At 44.0% G+C, this 17,404-nt stretch overlaps 2 protein-coding genes across 3 annotated transcripts in view; one reads left to right on the plus strand and one right to left on the minus strand.

Moving 5' to 3' along the window:
- The window catches only part of arhgap42b (Rho GTPase activating protein 42b), a 55,249-nt gene extending 44,637 nt beyond the window's left edge, over positions 1-10,612 (plus strand). The window contains exons 11-25 of one of the 2 annotated variants that reach the window (XM_079165678.1): positions 146-202; positions 1,874-1,952; positions 2,201-2,240; positions 2,538-2,600; positions 2,788-2,862; positions 3,543-3,627; positions 3,822-3,880; positions 4,652-4,757; positions 4,978-5,137; positions 5,422-5,563; positions 5,817-6,206; positions 6,504-6,660; positions 7,845-7,907; positions 8,022-8,101; positions 8,932-10,612. In XM_079165678.1, the coding sequence (XP_079021804.1) occupies positions 146-202; positions 1,874-1,952; positions 2,201-2,240; positions 2,538-2,600; positions 2,788-2,862; positions 3,543-3,627; positions 3,822-3,880; positions 4,652-4,757; positions 4,978-5,137; positions 5,422-5,563; positions 5,817-6,206; positions 6,504-6,660; positions 7,845-7,907; positions 8,022-8,101; positions 8,932-9,020 (1,645 nt within the window). In that variant the 3' untranslated portion in view covers positions 9,021-10,612. The remainder of the gene's footprint in view (positions 1-145; positions 203-1,873; positions 1,953-2,200; positions 2,241-2,537; positions 2,601-2,787; positions 2,863-3,542; positions 3,628-3,821; positions 3,881-4,651; positions 4,758-4,977; positions 5,138-5,421; positions 5,564-5,816; positions 6,207-6,503; positions 6,661-7,844; positions 7,908-8,021; positions 8,102-8,931) is intronic. The other variant, XM_079165679.1, reaches the window with a different exon arrangement.
- Positions 10,613-11,394: 782 nt separating this feature from the next.
- Positions 11,395-16,236, minus strand: pgr (progesterone receptor; the record flags this gene model as incomplete). Its single annotated transcript, XM_079166386.1, has 8 exons — positions 11,395-11,604; positions 11,723-11,880; positions 12,229-12,359; positions 12,528-12,672; positions 13,012-13,314; positions 13,580-13,696; positions 14,650-14,759; positions 15,329-16,236. 8 exons carry the CDS (start codon positions 16,234-16,236, stop codon positions 11,449-11,451), a joined length of 2,028 nt encoding a protein of 675 aa, XP_079022512.1. The 3' UTR covers positions 11,395-11,448.
- Between the last annotated feature and the right edge of the window lie 1,168 nt (positions 16,237-17,404).

The following is a 17,404-nucleotide window of genomic DNA, read 5'->3' on the forward strand; positions in this document are numbered from 1 at the left end:
GAGTCCCTGTTTATCAGATGTTTTCAGCTCTGTTTGTCTCCTGCACGTCCCTTAAGTCCCCTCCTTCCCAGGCTCTTGTTTGTTGTGTGTCCACGACATCGATATTTACCCAGTCCGTCTTTTCTCTGTGTTCATGTCAATGTAGAAATGACATCTATCGTGGAACTCTTTTCAGGCCGCTTCAATTTTTCTGTAAAGTCCGGTATGTGAACTGACCAGTGCTGCCCTCTCAGAGCAGTTGCATGTGCTGCATGTGCGCTGCTAACCGCGTCACCCGCTCAATCTCTAATCCAAACCCTCTGATGAAATACTGCCGTCTTCACAAAATCACTTGGTCAATATGGGCTTGAGGACACAGACATATTCTTAAATGATTTCCAGTTGCCTGCAATTACTGCAATAACACGTTGATTTACGTCATCCCGAGAATCAATTGATAATTTTGCCTCTCTTAAGAAGTTTGAAGTCTCTTAGCTGTGTGGGAACATTCATACCTGATTTGTGTTTGCCGTGGTACTTGGGGGGGGGGGGGGGGGGGGGGGGGGGGGATAAGGGTTTGGCCAAAGATCAAACACCTTCGAGAGAATTGGCCCGCTGATGAACAGTGGCCGGATTGATCCGAGTTATGAGAGCTTGGAATGAGCTCATTATCGGGTCGTGCGCTCCAGAATGTAGAGCTAGCTCGTCCCTGTGCGTTATTGTTGCACAGCAGCGGCAGGGCCGGCGCTGCTCACCCTTGGCGTGGTGTTGCTGAGCATGGACAATAACTGCAGTTTATTTTGCAGGACCTCTCATTTATCATAAGCGGACGATGGCCCCAAGGTGCTTGTTTCCAACCGCAAGGACGATGTGGGCCAAGCTCCAGTCGGCTTCAAGCTCATCCATTCATCCTCATTATAATAAACATGCTATTACACCTATAGCCCCGCCGGATTCTGGCAAGCCCTCTCAGAAACTCCTCTTTAAAGGGCTGGTTCACACAAATGACTAAAAGGGGTGTTCAGCCATGCAAATGGTTTTATTATATTTGCACAGATTTACGTGAAGTGAATAGAATTTAATTTGCGGTGCTCATGGCAATGAAAACAAATGGAATTAAATAAATTCACCAGCAACGTGTCTCTCTAAATAGAGTATCCCAAGTACTCCACACAATTTACCGTCAGCAGTGTTCAGAGGGACTTCAGCAGAAAGTACTTCCAAAGAAGACTGGTAACACGGGGCTCAAGGTGTCTCGGTTGAATCTTTGAAATGTTTTCAATCTTGTGAGCATCAGAAATCAAATTCCCTCCACTGTATTCAAGGGTGGACGCATTACCGTCAGAGAAAGATATCTCAAAACTTGGTTAAATAAAAGAAAAACTATCTGCATGGCGAGATGCCACTCGAGGTTAACGCTGACAATTTGGTTAATGTTACCCGTTAATCGCAACGCACATGCCACGTGACATGGCTCCCTGCTAGTACTAACTATCACTACCGGGTGGGGGTTTGTTTTTGTTTGCCAGTGGTCATCAGATCATGTTAGCGGTGCTGTGTGTCAACTGCAGGTAATGCACAGTTTCAAGCTATGTATCACGCGAGTGAGGTGAGGAACAAATGCTAAGGTGTCTGCATGTTGGGTGCCCCCAAAAAAAAAAAAAATCAAAACAAATCACTTTTAATCTCAAGCACATGTAGCGTTTAACTGGGAGTGGAATGCGGAGCACCGAGCCAAGCGAGGGCACAGTTTGAAGTCAAGCATTTGCACATGAGCTATTTTAGTTGCACTAGTCCTTTTATAGTGGTCTTAGCCAATGTAAACAAGGTCTGTCCAGGGGCCCCGAGGCAATGAGATCAGACTGAGAGCAGCTTTTCTCTGAAATCTTTCCAGGCATGGCGTTATGACACTGCAGGCACTCTCCGAGCCCAACAGAAGATTGTGGCTGGAGGCCATGGATGGCAAGGAGCCGGTGAGAATCTCTGCCTGTTTGTCTTTGAAATATTCATGGCGAGGCCGGCTGGCACCCTCGTCTGGAGGGTTCACGTCCTCTTTTGAAAAAAAAAACCATGACCTCACCGTCCACTTGGGCTAATAATAGGACAGTCCGCTTAACAGGCCCTCTGGGAAAAACAGAATCCTGTTCTATCTGGGAGTTTTTCTTTTTCAATTTTAACCAGAGTTCCTTAACATAATAATGATTTTGTGAACTTTCTCTAGATTTACAACCTGCCAGCCATATTAAGCAAAAAAGAAGAAAGTAAGTGTGTTTTTTATATATATATATATCTTTCCAATCCCTTTTCATCATTGAAATGCATAAATTTATAAAGACTTTGAATAGAAATCCCCAACACGCACATATCAAACACATACGTTGTCACACACGCAGCCCTCTCCACTCATTAACACAATAACTTGACGTACACCCACTCAGCTGACATAGCGGAGCCTTTCAGCATAAGGGCTGTGCGTTATTAGTCAGAGCACAAACATCGGGGGGGGGGGATCTTGTTATTCCTTCACGCGTCAACCTTATTGTGATGTTGTATTACAGCATTTCTTAATGAGGCGGGCTTTAACTTCGTCAGGAAGTGCATCGACCTGGTGGAGATTAGAGGTGAGGCATTTTTAAATCTCCGACCTTTCAACTGTCACCTGAGTGCAGCAGCCTGGCTGTGATTATGAATAACAATGCGCTTCGTTCATTAGTGGACATGACGACACATTGCATTTTTGCATAAGTCTGAACTAAACAGAACAATCTTTGTTCCAATCCTTTCATTTTCCCTCTCATTGCCACGCAGGCATAAACACAATGGGACTGTACAGGATTGGAGGAGTCAACTCCAAAGTGCAGAAGCTGATGACCACAGTCTTTTGTGAGTAGCCTTAACATCTGCAAATAACATATGTTTAACACAGCTCAGCAGAATAAAAGTTCAAAGGAACTTACATTTTTAATATTGTCAATGTTGAGGCTTTTGTTATTACAGTATTTCTTTGTGTTGTATATACAGTAGTAAATGACATTCTCACATGTCATGTAGCAAAACTAGCATGAATAGATAATTCTGTCCCGATTGACCGTTATGTCTTTCTGTAGCTTTTTAAAGCTTCAGTGTATGAACAGCTCATTTATTTCGTCCACCATCTCAAGTTGAATCTGGAGCCTGAGCAAACACAAAGTGAGCCTGCAGAGTGAGGAAAGAGGTCCTCCTTGTGGTGTGACAGCGTAACAGCTGGTCCCATAGTACTCTGTCATCACCTTATTAGATGTTCCAAAAGGTAATCCTGTTTGCATGAACATTTGAACAGGAAATGTCTGAGTGATTTATTAAAATCTCCCTCAAGCTTGATCTCCATCTCCGTGAGACACCACGCTTGTACGCGTGCATTCACCTCAGATTCTCCTCTCCGGTCTCTCCCCCACAACAAGACAGACAGTGTTTTGAATGCCCATTGAGGCCGCCTGTCAGGCCGTGTCTGTTTCTATTGGTTCTCTCCACGAAATGTACAGCTTGCGCACTGTGGTAAAAATAAAATTGTTGTTTTCTAATAGCATCCAGGGCACCCGTGGATATGGACCTGGATCCAGAGACGTGGGACAACAAGACTATTACCAGCGGCCTGAAGAATTACCTCAGGTTAGCTCGCCGCCCCACCGGCTGCTCGTCCTTCGCTTTCAGGAATCACCATTATCTCCATAATACCTCTTTGAAACCTCCCCGGTGTTGGTCATGCATGCTGCGCTGCCAGTGACTCACAAAGAGAGGTCTCTGCATTCAAAGGACCCGTGTCACTCAGGACATAAATGCCAACTGTTCTCTTCATTCACCAGGTGTCTCTCTGAGCCTCTAATGACCTTCAAGCTCCACAAAGATTTTATCCTGGCTGTCAGTAAGTCATGCAACGTTACTATGAGGGCTGTAGGTAGTTATGACTAGATACTGTTTATTATTATACATTAAAGAGAGATTCTTGGTCAAATTAAAGACATTTCCTCTGTTTACGGTGGGATGTTTGATCAAGTATGGCTTCATTGTATTTGTGCCACTTGATAGCATTAGAAATCCTAATTCGAATTAGAAAAATCTGTATTTTTGCATTTATTTTTTATCCGATTGAATTTGTTTCACACATTGTGAATTTGATTCTTCCCTTTTTAAAGGGGGACTGAGTTCAAAATGAACTGCGTGTCAAATGTATTCATTTGGAATGAAGATGTCTTTGTGGGCGCAATAGCGCGGCCCTGACAGCGGGGAAATGAAATGAGCAAAGACTGAACCAATTTAAAAAGTGTCCGTCTCTGGAGATGGCTCCATGCCATATGCATCGCATAGCTCTCTTCAGTTGCTTCTCTACTCATTGGGGATATAGTGACTCAAGTTGAATGTGAATTTGAAGAGAGAAATTTGACATGTTTTTTTGTTTGATTTTTACATAAATGTGTAATTCAAGTTGATCAAATCCAATGTTAAACGTTTATATACAGCTGCATTCATATTGGCTGCACATTAATGTGACAAAATGGTAATTACAATACAATATTCCAACCCTCTGATCACTGTAATACAACATATTACCATTCTAAAAGTCCATAATTGTCAGATAATTGTCATTTAGTACATGAGCCACTTGATCATTTTATATCCATTTGCCTCTCCTCAGAGTCAGATGACCAGAACTACAGAGTGTGTGCTGTCCATGCTTTGGTTCATAAGCTGCCCGACAGGAACAAGGAAATGCTGGAGCTGCTTATAAAGCACCTCGTCACGTACGTATCCCTGTAATGAATCCGTTACACTGCAGCCATTTAAAAAATAAATAAAAAAAATGAACAGCCCTATGAGAGAAGATAAAAATTGTTGAGACGGATTAAATTGTCTTCACAGTTTCGGGTACACGCTAATGCATTTGTAGGTGTTTCTAATTCTGTCAGTATTAAGAGTTTTCATTATCAGGACAGAACAGCATCCCGTGTCCTCTACCTGCAGAGTTTCCACACAAAGCCAGTCCAACCTGATGACGGTGTCCAACCTGGGCGTCATCTTTGGGCCCACCCTGATGCGCTCACAAGAGGAAACCGTGGCTGCCATGATGAACATCAAGTTTCAGAACATTGTGATGGAAATACTCATCGAGAACTGCAGCAAGGTGAGCTGCTTTTGCCTTTGCTCTCACACAAGCTGTTTCCATATTTACAAGAACACTAAAACACACTGCGCATGACACTGCATGCAGGTGGGCAATATGGATAGTATCGTCTATCACGGTGCAGCATATGCAAATTGCAAAACTGTTGATATGTTACATTTCATCCGACAGTGAGAGTCTTAAAATCCTTGTAACAAACCTCAAAAACAATGTGAATACCGGTCCGAACTGGTGAGGAATTACACAGATTGTGTCGTGATCAGCGCTCCTCTCTGGACCTCCAGATCTTTCACCAGCCTCCGGACCCCAACGTGCCCCTGCCCCAACCCCAGAGCTCTCGCAGGAGCAGGGCCATCTGTCTGTCCACGGGGCCCAGGAAGCCCCGCAGCCTCTACACCCCAACACTGTGCCTGGCAGACGCAGAAAGTGAGTAACAACGCGGTGATTACCGCCGCAGTCATCACACCACAATTTCCGAAAAACCCCTTTAATTAACTCCCAGACGTCACATTTCTGAAAGCTTGACCTCATATTAGCTCGTGTTTTTTTTAAGTATGACTAGGTGGAAAATCGGTATAGCTTCCAGATTAATATAATCTCTTTAAGCCACGAAGTAACCTCAATCACTCAGCAGGTTTTAATGAGGGCCTTTTATGCCTCCTCTCTGGTCCCTGCATAGGTGACACTTTCAGCAGCAGTCCAAGCAGCACCCCCATGGGCAGCATGGAGTCTTTGTCCTCCCACTCCTCTGAGCAGAATAGCTCCTCCAAAACAGCCTGCCCCACTCCGGTCAGGGACAAGTCGCTCCTGGACTTCCGGCGAACGCCGTCGCAGCTCTCGATCGGCCCCAGGAGCGCCGCGTGGGTCAGCAGCCCGGAGTCCAGCTCCAGGGAGGACGCGGGGCGAACAGATGGGGAGTCGGAGGACGCTCTCAGCCTGTCCTCGGTGAGCACGGCGCCCAGGCTGTCTCCCGCCCCCAAGAAAGCCCCGCACTGCCGCATTGACCTCAGGCCAGCCCTGCTGAACCGCTCCGCCGGCCCCTCTCTGAAATCACTGCATATATCCGAAGGTAGGAAGACCGTCAAGTTGTGCCGGTCGTTGCTTTTGTTTCCTGTGCGGTAATGAAGCGGAGAGAAACTGTCACTTTCAGGACAGAATTCATAAACTAGATAGTTATATTGTCATTAGTTATTCCTGCAGGACTGCAGACTGACAGCACTCCCTTGACTACACAGTAGTGGTAAAATATTATTTGCATGACTTATTTCAGTCACTTGGTGCAGTGTGTGAGCTGTTTTAGCATCAAACTTGAATGTCTTTCTGTCATTTTACCAGGAGACATATTACTTGTTTTGTCTCCCTCAAGGCCACAGAAGCTGCATTGGATCCGTCCAAAGTCTGTCAACACTGGAGCCCAACGAGGGTTTGAAGCCCTCGGAGCACCCAGACCTTCCCCCAAAACGAGGGATCCGCAGCAGGACGGACGCCTCAGTCAGCAACGGCTACCAAAGGCCCGGCTCAGTGTAATGGCTTTTAAAACGCTAATCATTCATTAGAACTCTTACTGCCATCCATGAAGTCTTATCTCGACATTTATCTTATCTCGACATTTACTTCATTGTTGCTCACCGAACAACCAGTGCTGAATGCATTAGTGTAATCATTGATGAGCCAATTGTCAGACAACAATTGTGATTATTGAGTTATCTATTGAGCAAAGACGCCAAACATTCAATGGGTTCAAGCTGGATTTTCTGCTTTTTTTTTAATCATTATAAATGTAATATATATTAGGTTTTTGTACGGTTTGTCTGAGAAAACCGGCTCTGGGAAAATGTAATGGGCATTCACTATTTCCTGTCATATTATAGACTTAAGGATACATCGATCGTTCCAAAACAACAACAGACAGACCAATTGATAATGAAAGTAGTTGTTGTCTGCTGTCCTTCGTGTATATACAGTTTATATAACGGCAATGTGTTCATGTGCAGTTTCATGTCCCTCCACGAGAATAAACACAAGGCTCGAGGACAATAGTTCAGCAACATTTCTCTCTGTCTCCCTCCCTCTCCCTGTCTCTCCCCTCTGAGTCATCAGCCTCCTCCTTCGTCTGTTTACGAGCAGTGAGCATCGAGAGGTCTCTAAGATCAGATGAGTATGCGTGAGGAGATTTATGTCTTTTCCTCTCTGGTGGGAGAGCTGGCTTTAATTACGCTCTGCCAGCTCCGGGGTTGATGTGACCCAGCAGCAGAGTCTGCACTGCCGGGACAAATAGATTGTTTGACTCGTCGTGTCTAAGACGCCAGCCACACAGTCTCTCGAGTAGTTTCCTTGCTTAGCACCTCGTCCAGCTCTGCCCTGGGCTCCTTTTATCCCCTTGACTCAGAGGTTGCAGCGCGCGGGGTCAACCGCAGCCTCGTTATATGGTTTAAACTCGATTCAGCACCGCGCCGGAGGAAGGAAACCTCCCGTATTACGCATTTCACCTCAATTTAAAAACAATGAAGAATTCTGGCAGGGGCAAGAGAAAGGATTCCTCTCCGTGGCAGCATTGCATTTTATAGACAGTGATACATCAACAATAAATAACACTTTTAGTATTTTACTTACCCTGATCATGTGATCACGTGATATCCAAACCAGCTGTTTATTTCACCCTTAATTAATACAATTAAGTGGACTGAACTTTCCCTTTTTGTTTCAGGGTCGCTGCCAGAGCACTGCTTTTTGAAACGTCCTCATCGCCGCAGTCTGTTCCGGTCGGCCGGTACTGTACTACATCACGCCATCTGCAACAGTTGTCACCTAATCGATGCCGCTGTCGTCTCTTCAACTCTCTTCCCCCCCCCCCCCCTGTTTTTTGTTTTTTTTGTCGTTACAGAGACGCCAAGGCGATGTATTCCTGCGAGGCCGAGCACAGCCACGAGCTCAGCTTCCCCCAGGGGGCGCACTTCACAAACGGTAAGCGGCGCCAACAAGCAAGGCAAACATTATGTGCTCGAGATGAGGCTGCAAGAAGTGCCCACAACAGCACACAAGCCTCCATCTGTAGGCTGATTGGACAGAGTACACAGCAGACAGTCTGCTGTGTCCTGGCAGCACACAGCAAGGACTTGGCTAATTCCCAGTGTTTTGTGGAGGCATACAATCGTTTTGCTCTTAGCCTGACACTCCCACATGCACTGCTGAAGTATTTTTTATTGCTTCTTGCCGTTTCCAAGAGGACAATGACTTGGCCCACAACCAATGCCGACAGGTCACTGTAACCTAGTGATGGAAGGCTCCAGTGTCTGTTCCCCGTCCGTTGACGTAGGCAGCAGAGCCAAGCAGCCTAACGCTAAGAAACGTCAACAAACGCTCCCCTCCACTTACCAGCAGGCAGAGTACTTTTATTCCTCTCGGCATTAACGCGCCGGTTTTCTCCACATGCTTACTCAGCAGATCTCTGCCAGATTGTTTTTTTTAAAGCTCATCCTCTTCATCGCGGTGCATCCGAGCAACAATTAACCTTGTTGTTCTTATGGCTTCTACTGAATGTGAGTGATTAAGCGAGGGCGATCCATGCCTTCATGCTTGCTAAAATACTCCGTAGGGACTGAATTCAAAGAGCAGGCTGACCCAGAGTCTTTTCAATCTGCCTTACATGTTTATTTTGTTCTGCCTAATAGCGTCTTTTTCCTTTTTTTGCCGCCATTCACTAAGTCTGGGAAATAGTGTAACCAAATACAGGCTCAGTGATTCTAATCAGACCAAGAGTCAATTTCAGCATCGTCTCTCTTTTTGTCCCGTAGTCTACGCCTCTGTTGAACCGGGCTGGCTCCAAGCAACATACGAGGGGAAAACAGGTTTGATCCCTGAGAACTATGCCGTCTTCCTCTAACAAGCTGGTAAACATTGCATCTTTTTTCATGGCATCCATGAAGAACAGAAAAAAGGGACAATACACGATGTGGCTGATTGTTGTAATGTTCCTATCATTGCTGGTAGCTGACGTTTCTGCAGATACCAAGCAGGGCAGTAGTTGCTTTAGCTTTAACAGAGCTAGAAATCCCCAAAAATGTACCCCCCCCCCAATGTAATGACTTCATTATGACATGTTTGGGGAATCTGCAGAGGTTCACAAGGTTTCAGATGAAATAGGTATGACATTGTTGTTAGATGAAGATATATTACCCGTCGACTGCACTGATGTTTTTAATCCCAGCATTCGCCTACAGAATCACCAAACAATCACAATCAATTTCACAAGTTTTATTCTCAGAAAAATATTATCTTTTAACTTTCCCATTGTATCGACAGAACGCTTTCCTTTTCATCAATGGAAGTTTTGCAAGTTTTCTAAACATTCTCTATTAGCCGTAGTGTAAACAAACTGTGATTTGAAATAGTGATGCTAATCTAATATATTAGAATGTAAGAGAAGAAGCAGAATGGCTTTGCACCTTAACGTTCCTGTTTGTGGCCCGTGATCGTTGTTCATCCACTGAACCTGCTCACTGCTGCAGCACTTTCTGGTTAGCTACACGGTACTGTACTGTACATTAATGCTCATGAGTTCTTCTGTAGTTGTTAATCAAGAAATATCTACTTTGTTTAACTGTTTATTCCTATAAATGATCACATCAAATATATGCCCTATGTAAAAACAATGTGTGTGTTTTTTATAATAATGCCATGAATGCTATTGTCATGAGGTTTAATGCCTCTTGTGGTACTGTACACTGGTGCACCAGTGATGATAACTAGACATGTATCAGATTAGATTGTGTTAAAGATACCATTTCATATTTCATTTTTATATTACTGTCACAACATTTCCGAAGTACAAAGTCCATGATTATGGAAAGAAAAGAGTTAACTTCAGTGATACTATTTCAGAAAACAAGCTGAAAAGAATCAGCAACACTTCTGCTCTTCAGTTATAAACTGAAGATTTACTATTGACTTTCTTTGGTGGATGAAAATGTCTTTGGGGGGGAAAGCTTTTGAAATCTGGCACTAGCCAGGATCATGATGTTCCTTCTATTTACATATTTAAGAGTGCGCGGCGACCTTGAGCATTCATGCTGGAATAATACTCCCCTACAGTCTGAATGTGTAGGGGAAGTGATATTCATATCCTAAATATGTAACATTTGCCATCCTTTTTTATATATATATATATATATGGCAAGCTTGTTTCCTTGCTAATCATCTACTGTATCTTAACGGTGCATAAACATGTCTATAAATAAACAGCGTGATTTATTAGAACTATGGTCCAAATTCTTTGTCACACTTAGTGAGTTTCACTGCAGTGAGACACTCTTAAGTTCAACATGTAAAACAGGCTGAATAGTGAGAATATATTGTGAGTGTGTTAACATTTGCAATGTAAAATACAGTTGTCTCTTTGTGCCCCTACTTTGTGATGGTTGTTTGTTTTTTTTATCTGAGATTATACTGTGATATGATACAGTTCTCTAGTATGACATGAAAATGTATTTAATTACACGTTTCTATTACTTCCACCAGGGAAGCTATATATATATATATATATATATATATATATATATATGGTCACATTTATTTGTGCTGTCTGTACAGCTCAAAAACATATGAACTGGGTTTTAGTTCTTTGAGTAATACCATGTGGGCAAGGAGAAAGAAATGATTTATTTTTATTTGCTAATCCAGACATTTTAAAGGTTTTCACTGTGAAATGGGGATTTTTGAAAACTTTTTTTTTTTTTGCACTCACTTCAAATCTCTCGTTCTAAAATGAAAATAACAAATGTTTTTTTTTTTTTTAATCAAATATTTTTACATATATCTTCCCAGTTTCTCCTCCCTGAAGTTGGTGCAGTGAGTCACCCTAAAATAATTGTATTAGTGGCAGGTTTCAGTGTCTCCTGCATCAAATGGTGCTGAGAACAATGAATATTTGACCTTTTTCTTTGTATTTTTCTATTTTATTTTGTCAGCTTCTGTACAAAAATATCATCTAGTGGTTCTCAAAACCTACTTTTATCAGCTAGTTTGTACCATCTATACACAAGCGGTAGGACGGGAACGGTTGGATACACCAGAATTAAACAGAGGAGATTCATTGACTAGTGCTTCCAAATTCATAATATTCAAGATAGCTCTGTACTGAAAACTATATTTTGAAGGAACGTGTTTCACCCATACAGACCATTAGAGGCCGTTTGGGAAAGTATGGATGACTGACTACAATATTTGAAGGCTATAAAGAATCCAGTAATTGTGGGGCGGATAACCAAGGCACGAGATGTCTCCGCAGATTTGTGACGTGTGCGTTGGTTTCATCACTTGGTGTGGAACACCAGGGGCCTCACCATGCCCGCCAGGACTTTGGGAAGCTGGGAGGCAATGACCTCTGACATCATCTCCGGAAACTCCACTCTCATGGCGTCTGCCTGGATGAAGGTGCTCAGACAGAACAGGTTGACCTTTTTCACTATCTGTCAGGGGGGGGAGAAGAAAAGGAGACATTCATGTTTGTCTTGGTACTCATTAAAGTAGCAGTTAGATTAAGACGTGGGTCAATGCTGCTGTACTCGGATCTACGGGGGAGCGTACATCGTGCATGGCGTCCATCAGCTTGGTGAGGTGGTAGAATCGCTGTGAGCTCGCCACCAAGCCCTTCTCCCTCATGTGGATGGCCTTGGTCAGCTCCCGGATGTAGTTTTGTCTCATGTCTTCAAAAGCTGCCTGACTTTTGAGTCCCTCAAGAGGCACTGGAAACAGAGAGGACACTTATATTTACTCTGCACTTTCAAATGTAGAGAAGAAAGCTCAACAAACACTATGGAAATGCAACAACAACGGCCGTTTTTTAGAGGTAACGTGCTGCTGTTAAAAACAATGTTTTTCAGTCTGTGTAAAACTAGGACTTGATAGCAGCTGCTCCATAAATCTGGCCACGGTCCAGTCGCCCGTGAAACACTCCCTTTATTGAGCAGCTCTCCAGTAGATGATCATCAAAGCTTCGCATCTCTTGTTTGCAACATACGGCGGTTTGCTGTTAATTCAAACAAGAAGGTTCAACACAAAGTGAAAAGTGAGCCATCTTGAGTCTGCTTCACCTGTGTTGAGTAATATTATGGCTTTCATGCAGAGAAATTCCTCGCGGGTCACTTGGAGATTAGCAAACTCTTGGGGGATGAACTGTATTGCCAGGCAGAGGTCGTAAATCGGAGATCTCCTCATTTGCTCCCTGATGGAAAAAACAAACAAAAAATGGTTCATGTTTCTGACAAACCTAGAGCCTCTTTTTTAATTTTTTTTATCCAAAATCACTGCTTTGTGAATAAACAACTGTAACTCGAAATCATCAGGGATGAAAAGCCAACTGAAATTGCCCCGTGTGATGATGGTGACTTACTGACTAAGAACCAGATCAGGTGCAAAGTATAAATATTCACTGGTGACGTTCTGAAAGGAGCGCCATCCAAGAGAGAACACCATCAGGTTCGTCCACGAGTACTGGATGAGGGTCATCTGGTCAGAGATGTGAAGATTACGAAACCCTAAGAAAGAAAAGAAAATGTATCTTTATTCATATAGAGTTCATTTTGATATATTCTGTCATAGTAGATGTAACCTGTAATAACATCTGTGCACCATTGGTGCATCACATTGGTTTACCAGTAGTATTATTTAGTTTTTAGCTTTCCGAAAATCTTTAATTTGACCATTTCCTGTTACAAACAAATGCTTTTTTACATCACTTGGAATCACGTCTCTCTTAACCAGTGATTATAGCCTTCTATCTCAGCCAGCGTTTCAGTCTGAGACCTTCGGCGAGTGCTGCCGGTGGTTCCCCATGGCGACAACTGTGCCGACCCTGAGCTGCAGAGAGCCGTTACCTGGCAGGGACTTGGACCACTTGACGATCCACAGCAGCTGCGTCTCACACAGCCTGTTGAGGCTGTTGAGCAGAATATGCGGACCCTCGGACTGGCTGCTGTCATAACCGGAGTACACGGTCTCCGGTTCGATGTTTTCCAGGATATTGAGGATCTGTTGGGAGAGTTGCACCTCACGGATGCCCGGTATGGACATGGAGGTCAAGGACTGGTTGTCGCTGGACATGGCCAAGTGGGACTGGAACATCAGGGACGGGGTGAAACCCAAGGCTTTCAAGGCCCCGAAACGCTTCAGCTTCCTGCCTGTGACATGAGTGCAAGGCTCGGTTAGATTGGATGATAACAAATCACAAAGCTTTCTCCATCAATGCCAAGTGAAATCACGCGTTGCGAGAGGATCCTGTTTAATTCTAACTCATTATTGTCTTTCTGATGCGAGCACTTTGAACCACTCTCTTTGACGCTAATCTTGAAGAGTCGGTGTTACATAACCAATCAGTTCTATTTCCGCATATGGGTGCATTAGCTGCATGTCGGCGTGCAAAAAGCAGCCCAACCAAATGGTTACCTCCGAGCATCATTCCCGCCTGGTAGCAGTTTCGGAGGCGGCACGAGGGGCAATTTTTCCGCCGAATTTTGTCCACAATGCAGTCATTTCGCCCAGCACAGAGATAGCTGTGATGGCCTGTTGAGCGGGAAAGGGTAGAGACAACGCACACAATTTTAAACAAGCACTTCATTTTCAAATGTGTATCGTAGAGGAGAGGCACATAACGAGAGGGGCGGGAGAAGTGTCGAGGGGCTCTTGACTATTAACATGGCCTCTCCATCACCCGCTGAGGCGGCGCTCTGAGGAGAGATCTGAAGAAGGAAATTAGATAAAAGTGAGGCTGTGAGGACAGAGTGACACAGCCGCGGTGAGACAGAGTGACTCTTCTCTATCTCGCCTTGCGAGATAACGAGAAAAAACAAGTCCGAGACGAAGAACACAGTGAACGCTGGCCAATCTGATACTGTTGCTAGTGACCTTTTAAGAACTACCATAGAAGGTCAGTCACATTTGATGTGGCAACTCCCTTTTAGTGTGATACAGCATTCACTGTAGACTCCTAAGAGATTAACAATAGTGTATTTTATGCATTCCTTTTTATCTTTTATTTTATTTTATTGGGAACAATGCCCACTGATCCACGGGGGGAGAGGGGGGTTATCATAGGAGGCACATTTTCATTTGCAGGCACCCTAATATTCAAGTCTTATACATTATAGAGCATGTATAACGTAGTATGTTAACATATAACAGTGGGAATGAAACTACACATGCACCAACAGAACAAATAAGTCAACTGTCTCAGTGTAGATCGGAGTAGGGAAATGAAAAAACAAAGGGGTAGGGCTGTTACAACAGGGATGTTTGATCAGCTGTCACCGGACAGATGTTAAAAGGCTTCTTGAAATAGAACACATTCTGGGAAAAAAAAAAGCAGTTAAACTGTCTGCTGTAGCTATTGGGTTTATTACCTTTCATAACAATCCCAATACAATAAATATGTGGCCAGGAAAATTGTAGAATGTGCGCTTAAAATGATTTGGTTGATAGAACATAACATTTTCCAAAAGCAGGCTTAGTTCCCTCACCTTCAACTGCTCTCTTAAAAAAGACTTTGCAGCTCCCGCAGGTTAAGACTCCATAGTGGCAACCAGATGCCTCATCACTACAGATCACACACAGTCTCTGAGGTGGCATACTGGGAAAAAAAGAAGAAACATACATTGATGAACTCTTCTTTTATTATACAAAAACTGCAGATAGGTCCATTCTGACTTATAGCAGAACACCTTGGTCTCAAACCTTAATATTAAGTTGATCTAAGCTTAAACGTCTTTACGTGTAGATGAACTGTACAGTACTGTACATTGAATAGGTCACATTAAGGGGTGAATCATCTGAGTTTGATCCTCATTGGATGTAAGGCAAGAACTTTAATGAAGCTACAGTTATATTAACGAGTGGCTTGTTTAACCCTTGGATGAATATGAGTTTAGATAAAGAGAAATAAGATGAAGCTGACTCGTAGTCTAAAGTTAGTTTAGTTCCATTTTATCTGACTCAGAAGTGGACTGACTTATGAGCGGCAATTAAGGCAAATCAACACGTTAATGATGTCTGATCATGAATGTATTAAGTCTTTTCTATCTCTTAATAAAGGTTCACTCTCATTACACACTTCTATTCGAACGTTATGGGGGACTCGTTGTTAATTAAACAGTTCAGATGTAACATCACGGGGAACGTTTACATTAATGAAGTCATTACCCGGGGAATGCAGAGAAAGGTGTTAGGTTCCTGTGAGCCAGGGTCTGGACCTGGTTCTGGTTCTGGTTCTGGTTCTGGTTCCGGTTCCCATCCCCATCGTAGCTGCCGTGCGCGAACAGGTCCTCGGTCACCCCCGCGGACTGACACCAGTACTGGGCCTCAGCCGGAGACGTCTGCGTCTGCCAACGGGGGACTTCGCTCTTGTACACCGTCAGCTGCTGGCCCATGTTCGTGTCGGCGTCAAAGTTGATGACGGCCTTCCCGGACCTGGAGTCGGTCCTCACCTGGCCGAGCGCCGGTAGCTGCTCCGACTGGCTCAGGTCGAGCAGGAAGTTCGGAGATCCCTCCAGCACCGGTCGAGGACCCGCGGCAGCCGGCGTGAAGCCCGTCGTCTCCCCGTCACTCAGCATCAGCTTCCCGTCGGAGTCGCAACAGGTGTCGAGGACCGGTATCTCCGATGATGGATCGAAGTTGGGACAGGGGGTGTCCATAATCACAGAGGGCTCCTTCTCATCCTTGATGAACTTAAACGCTCCGGTGGTCGAGGAGAGGCTTAAACTCCTGCCTGGCAAACTTTCGGATGCGGCCACGTTCGTCCTCTGAACTTTTGCAAAATCCTCCCACGGCACGCCGTCACACTTCAGATATTCACCGCCACCGCGGTCGAAAAACTGTTTTACAGCGGGTGAAGCATCGAGCATGGGGCAGTCTTTGAAAACTGCGCCGTCGCTCCTCGAATTCAAACCGTGGAACAGCGCGCCGACGTTTCCAAAATTACGCGCGGTGGAGGACATGCAAGTTGGAGACTGTGACTCGTTAGATACTTTAGCATTAATGAAGCCGGATTCAATCATGTCACTTACTCTCGCGTCGCTGGAGTCGGCGATCGAGGGGCTGATGTTGCTCATCCTTCCGTTTATTTTATTTTCCATTTTCTGAACCGCCAAGTGCGCAGCAGAGACTGAAGTGCGCCTGATGGTTGGACGCTGTGTGATAAACTGTTGCTCTGTCTTTCCTGTAATCCTCCTCCCCGTCGACAGAAGGCTGTGACCACGTCTGTCTTTCACATGGGAGTCTGTTCCGTCCAGGAAAGCGAAGACAAGTTGTTTAGCCTGCGCGTTTATTGTAAGGGTTTAAAAGTGCGCAATTATGAACACTTTCAAAAAATAAATGTGGCATGTTTAAGTAAATTACAAGTTGTTCTGATTGTGGGTGTTCTTTTCCCTTTTCACAGATTTCCAACAGCTTTCCTCATTCAGAGTCCACAGCCATTCCTCCGAAAGATGTTAGGTAAAGAATCAATGCAGAGCCTTCTGCAGATGTATGGAGTCACATCAGACCGACAGTAAAATAGCCAGCCAATGAGGAGAGGAGACCACTTCAATGTCAAGGGCCTTTAGTCTCCACCCTACTGGTCATGACTGAGATACAACGTGACGATATTTTGGGCCAAATGACCAAATATTGAGACTAGTTTGCTTTTGAAAGATGACACCACAATGCTTTCACTAAGTTAATCATTATTCCAAAAACTCCTTAGTCATGCTTACCAGCCCTGCTGAGGGTCAAGACCCAATATTATGTTGTCAATATTAGTATACGTATATATAAATATATTTCCTTCTTATGGATGAGTAATATCTCTTTCAGCCATGAGAATAGGGTTTGTGTGTAACAAAAAAACAGATGGAAGAATCAGAGGACAAAATCCATTCCATTTTGGGAGATCTTCAATCTAAGTGACAGCGAGCTGTTCAATTAGGCCTCAGTTAAGTCAATGGAGAGTAATAAAGTCAATGACAATAGGAATTTAATTCTTAAGAAGGATCATTCTTAATGTTTCCATGTCAGATATTTTCCATTTGGCACATTTGCACCTTTTTAAAGTTGCTTCTAAAGTTCTCAGTTCAAGAGTTGTTGTTTTTTTGGCACGTGAACAGCCTTTGATAAAGTGAAGACTACACCAATGCATCTTCTGTATTGAGATCCTCTACATTTCTTAAGCACATTGCCCCTCTAACCGCCTCTGTACTCATCTCATTTATATTTCTGTAATCTCGGCTGGATAACAAAGAC

This window comes from Pholis gunnellus (assembly GCF_910591455.1).
Source record: "Pholis gunnellus genome assembly, chromosome: 9".
In the NCBI taxonomy this organism is placed as follows: Eukaryota; Metazoa; Chordata; class Actinopteri; order Perciformes; family Pholidae; genus Pholis; species Pholis gunnellus.